Source organism: Ornithodoros turicata, chromosome 4, assembly GCF_037126465.1.
Source record: "Ornithodoros turicata isolate Travis chromosome 4, ASM3712646v1, whole genome shotgun sequence".
NCBI lineage: Eukaryota > Metazoa > Arthropoda > Arachnida > Ixodida > Argasidae > Ornithodoros > Ornithodoros turicata.
This window is the reverse complement of record NC_088204.1, coordinates 57056790-57062789: the sequence shown is the minus strand read 5'-3', so window position 1 is coordinate 57062789 and position 6000 is coordinate 57056790. Positions and strand designations below refer to the sequence as shown.

The 6000-nt window shown below is 43.6% G+C and overlaps 1 protein-coding gene across 1 annotated transcript in view; it reads left to right on the top strand.

The window, feature by feature from the left end:
• The first annotated feature begins 549 nt into the window (after nt 1-549).
• Nucleotides 550-6000, top strand: part of LOC135393223 (uncharacterized) — a 42313-nt gene continuing 36862 nt past the window's right edge. Inside the window, exon 1 of the mRNA XM_064623711.1 lies at nt 550-801. Within this exon, the coding sequence (XP_064479781.1) occupies nt 715-801 (87 nt within the window). The 5' untranslated portion in view covers nt 550-714. The remainder of the gene's footprint in view (nt 802-6000) is intronic.

Below are 6000 nucleotides of genomic sequence, written 5' to 3'. Positions count from 1 at the left end.
AGGCAAGCTCCGGGTCAACGCGGTGTAGCAGCGAGGCGCGAGCCCCGCCAGAGAGCCACTGTGCCTCAGCCAGTTGGCGACACAAAGCATTCAACATGGCCCTAGCGTCGGACTTGGTGAAATGCATGAGTCTAGACGCACGCTTCTGATGTGCTCTGCGTGCCGCCAGCCTGCGCGTCACCTATTTTTACCATTTGCAATCTATTGTTCAGATATGAGTAAAACCATGTATGAAACGGACCTCTGAAGCCCATAGCAGACAGGTTTTTCAGCAATAACAATAATAATAATAATTTGATATCAATAATATCTTTATTAGTGTGCCTGAGAACAGCCAATAATAATGATATTAATAGTAATAGTAACAACAATAATAATGGTCTTTTTTTTTTAGTACCCAAGAACGGCCCAGGGTCTCTGTGTTGGCGCACGTTATTCGTGTACAATCAAAGCAGCCTCAGTTCGCACACTATTTCTACATATGCCTTATCTCTGCACGATAACGTTTTCTATAGAGAACAGGATAGTAACCCGAGCGACCGTGGGCATTGTGCAGTAATCGCGGGAAAAACCAGCCGGGGCACTTTATATGCGTGGAACGTGGAAGCCTTGTTCTTTTTTATACGCTCCTGCGGTATAGCTGCTCAACCATACGGCGCATCCCCCAGTGCAAGAAATTACGGACATTGGCTTCTCCCAGATTCAACAATAGCCATGCTGCAAGTGCATTACACACTGATGGTCGCACTCGTCATAGTGTGTCACACTTCAGAAGCGAAACAGTCCGCAGGCGCTGCTCACGTAAGTCACGCAACAGCTATTGGTCACAGCACGGCAGGTGGGTGGAAAGGGTACCACGTGCACAATTTCTCTATACATACGTGAAATATATTATTCACTCAGCTAAGATATTGTGTATTATGTGTTCGTGAAGTATGTCAAGCTGTCAACACGTCACCGTGCCCCATGCAATATTTCGAACGATTCCCGCATAACAAAACGCTATACTATGTATATCCGTTAAAAATGTCAATAACCGCATGCTCCATTTGCGTAGACTATTATGAAACAACATGAAATTATCCTACGTTTTATTTCATCGGCTGCGCTTTTCTTTGTGGGTTGGATGGCGTTTAGGTGACGTCTTATTAGTGAACGGCCTACCGTCCAAACTGCGGCATGTGGTTCAGGAAGAACGAGGAGTCCCGGACCCAATGAGGGAAATGCACCAACATTACTTCATTTACCTTGCAACCATCAAAATAAGGTGCTGCCATTGCTGTGCACTAACGAGAGAATATTTGTTTCAGTCGTGGGCACGCTCCTCTCTCTTTTTGGGCCCCACTATAGCGAGCTAGGGTTCGGAATCCCGAGCCCTTGTTACAATCCCGGGATTTCGAGATTTTTGAAATGTGGATCCCGGGACGGGATCGGAATTTTTATGCAACTATACCCAGCATGTCGAATAGGACTGTATTCACTTGCACAACCACGCTATCACAAATTGCGATATAGTGCGCGTCTCCCGTCCTCCCCCCGAACATTCTAGTGGGGAAAGAAAAGGCGGGAAAAAGCGGAAAAAAATGCTCACGGGGCAAAACCTGCGTATTATATTGAGCATTTGCACCGATCCGGAATATCGACTTTGCAATGAAGTGCGTGTCTTCTTGTCGTCTGCTACGGAATAACTTCTGACTGGGCCCCAGGATATTCCCCGCAGACGGTAGTGCACGAGAAGATAAATACTTATGACGTACAGCTCTTGTAGTTACGCAGCCGCAAGATTCAATGATATCTTTCCCATCATCTGCTGGAGTATTCGAGGTGAATGTCACTTGTGTGATACATGGAATGATGCATTTTGCTCCTCTTCCCTTTTATTCATCCACAGTGACTGTTGTGTTCTAGTCTGCAGCAGCCGAGTCTATAGTTGTCTTCGAGAAAAGGCTGTCTTCATTTTCCCTTTTTACTTTCAAATATATATATATATATATATATATAAATGATATATAAAGGATAGACGCAAGGGACGGTTTAGATGCAAGCATAGACATGCAAAGGATATCCATACACAAAAGTACAAGTGAAAATATATTTAGTAAAGTCGTTAGCGCCGGGAATTATGTTATGACTGTGTGAAGGAGAAAAACCCAGCCAAAAAAAACTGATACAGAAGAAACACAATACGATACACGTAACAAAATTTATACTTATTACACGTATGATGCAATAGCATTGAAGGGGTATTACACATCATACACAATATTTTTTATTAGTGGTAATCACGCAAGTTTTCAATTAAGCAGAACTAAAATGGTATAGCACATTTAATCAAAGAATATATTTTTAATGACTATGATTACAATTAAAATAACAAGTTTTACTATAAAAAGTCACATTATTATACGTGAGCACCATAGTGGAGTTTTACAAGAGCAGCATTCAGGGACACCCCCTTTGAAACCCAGCTTGACCTGATAGCAGAGGACTACCCAAGGGAGCTAAGTTTACAGGGTGGTGCTTGAGTACATGCCCAAGCAGCACTATGTACTAAAAGTCAAGTGCAATAGGGGTGGACAGTATGTCTCTTATCAATGTTCTTTTGTTTCAGGAGTCTGTTCAAGGTCTTCCACTTACTGGTCCACCCCTATTGCACTTGACTTTCGGTACATTGTGCTGCTTGGGTGAGGAGGAACAGATCTGGGGAGGGAGAGGAGGACATATCTGAGGCAAACAATGCCCTTTTCGCACCCCGACCTGATAACAACACCGATAACACGTCCAGAGCATTCGCGTAAGATAAAGAATAAGACGTGATGTATAACTGTGGGAACGAGCATGAGACTTATCGGGAGATTGCCGAAATGCATGGAGATTGCAGATTGATGAAATTGGCAGGTTGGCGCGTGCGATAGCCTTCTGGAACACAAACTGACTAAATGCGAGTTCAAAGAGTGCAGCAAGAACAGCAGCTACGGTCCGCACACGATACACAGACTACCTAATTTTATGATGATACCGTCGGTATCAAGTTGGTACCAAGAGTTATTGGTTGGCACCAAGAGAGCTAAAATAGAGAAAACTGACAAATTGGCGCCAGTGAGTGCCACTTGGGCGACGATTTGGCAAAATGTCTGAAGTATATTGATTGGGCTGGTTGGTGTAAATCCGCAAGCGACCAAAGCACAAACACGAAACAACAACAGAGCGACTTGTGCGTGATCTTGTCCCCTGTTTGTTCTTTGGTCGCTTGAAAATGGACGATTTGACGAAACGCTACTTCGCAGGCCATAGCAAGGGAAACAGGTATGGTCCAACAGGTATACAGACTACGTAATTAAGTGATGACATCTTCGATATCACGTTGATATCCAGAGTTATTCCTAAATGAAATTCTCGCGTCTGCGAGTGCTGTGGCGATGCGAGTGGTGACGTCTGCGAGTGGCAATGATTTGGTCAAACGCGACTTCTTTGAACCAGAGATTTTAAAGCAGAGCTAAATACCAGATTTGGAGATAACGCTAAACAAGTGCTACGCGCCCTCGAGTACATTATTTATTTCTCGCTTAAAATGAAGCAATTCTTAGATCAGGGCAATCAGGGCTCTCACACACGAGGGCCGCATGTGCATGGCTTGCAGTCAGCTATTCTGTGTACTGAGGGCTCTTGACCACTAAATAGAATAAAGCTGCCCCGCCCACACACACACACACACACACCAATAATGAAGAATTCGGAATGAAACCAGGTTTTCAGGCATTGTTTTTACCCTTGATCGATGTAGTGCTGCTCCTGTCAACGTTAGGAAGTACATTCACATTCGAGCAGTTCTTGTGACTCATGAACCTCAACAAGTAGTTATAGCGATCTGGTCTGAACGTGCATTTTGATAAACTACACTGATAACATATGATAATTGAGAAGTAATAGTGGAGACAAGTGCAGAGAATGACCTCATCTTAAATATTACACTAAGTTTATGGCCTCACAGCATAGCAGCTGCCTCTCCGGATAATTATTTCTCTTTCCCTGATTTTTTTCTTTTTCACGTTGGAAATGCAAGCAAAATCAACAATACTGTGTATAAACCGACAATTTCAGTTCTCCTGAACGTTGGGATAATCGTTTTTGAAGAACTATGTACGAAGAACTTGCAACGCCTTTCAAATTTTCAATGTCTCAATTGGAAAAGAAGCTAATTTGTTTCTGTTGGTGTGTCAAGTCAAGTTTTTCATTGACGAATTGTAGATGCGAATGCCTAATAACTATACCGCTCAGCTGTTTCCTCTAAGGTACTTTGCTATAATTGCGGTCCTTTCCAGGGTCATTACCCCCACCCCCCAGGGAGGTGTGCACTCCCCCCGAATTTTTGCAACCACTCCTCTGTAATTCATGAGATTTCCTGATACAGCTTGGCTACCAATGCATATACCCATAGATATGTATCCGTATAGATATACCACCCTATGGTTCGCTCCACTCGAAATCACGCAGACATCTTATCACGCCGGGTACCGCATCTTGGCTTCTATGCGCACTGATGATAGGGCCAGCCGCAACAACAATGACAAAGAAGAAATTGTCGTTGCTCTTCGGTGCTGATACGAGTTGCGCAACGGACTAAACGCTGATACCTTTCGTTTGAATTCAGCACGAGAGAGCCGCGACGATATGGCAAGGAAAAAAACTTGCCAAGATATGGGGCACAAAAGTGAACTTGCACGGCAAATCGCCGGCAGTCCGAACATTTACACGGCAACAGATATCTACGAGCACTGGTGCTAAAGTCTGAGGAAAAGACATCATAGATGAAAGTACATATCCGTTACGAAGCCGTTTGAATTTCACTGTTCATGGTAATCAACCAATTTTTACCGAAGTGCAGCACGCGTAAAGAAGTCCATGATTCGCTTACACGTCGACCCGCAAGAAATGACCCACAGTATCCTTCTAAAACATTGCATTACTTGCCAACTTCTTTGAGAAAAGTAAAAAGTAACATTTCTGCAACCCCGATGATGGTAGGGGCAACCAAGGAATACGCCACAAAGAGTCACTGGTGTATTCTGCATAGCGAAGCCATTATCAACGACTTATACTAGGCCCTTGTACTGGGATTTTAACAATGGTGACCGCAAAATTTGGAAAAGGCGCCGGCAGACCCCTCTAAGACAGGCAAAACCCTTTGTATCATGGTGCCAAAGGCATATTCGATACGGCTTATGCTATTGCCTTTCCCACTGGGATTGTAACGGAGGCGACCGCAACATCTGTAAAAGGCCGCAGCAGAGCCCTTTAGAACGGGCGTTTCGCCCTCTTTAATCATGGTTCCAAACACATATTATCAACACCTTATGATGCTCTTGTATAGGGATCGCAACAGAAGCGACCACAAAATTCGGAAAAGGCAGCAGGAGAGTCCTTTAAAACGTACGAAACCCCCTGTATCATGGCACCAAAGGCATATTCACATATTCATGACGGCTTATGCCATGTATTTCTACCGGAATTGCGCAAGAGGAGACCGCAAAATTTGGATACGGCGGCAGCAAGGCCTTTTAAAACGGGCGATACTCCCTGTATCATGGAGCGAAAGAAAGTTGTTCCCTTATTTCTTTATTTATTTATTTATTTATTTATATGGTATGGTAACATTAGGCGAATACAGAGTCAGATATGGGACTGTTAGGGCGGCCCTGTTATACAGGGTGTCCCAGAAAACGTGTCATTGAATTATAATAAAAAAAACTACACCACCTAGAGTCATGCGGTCGATGGCATTTGTTCTTACTGGGTTTTTGCCACCTCCTCGTGTGAATGTCGTGTAACGTAAATTTAATTATGTAAATTTTTGCGAGCTTAAGACGGAAATTTGCCTAGTGAAGGTCACTTTTTTACCCCACCAATGTGAAGAGCGTGTCTAATTTAGTCAAATTAATGATAATTGACAGGGATATTCGGAAGCTATCCCATCGGAAAAAATAGCCGAACATCATACTC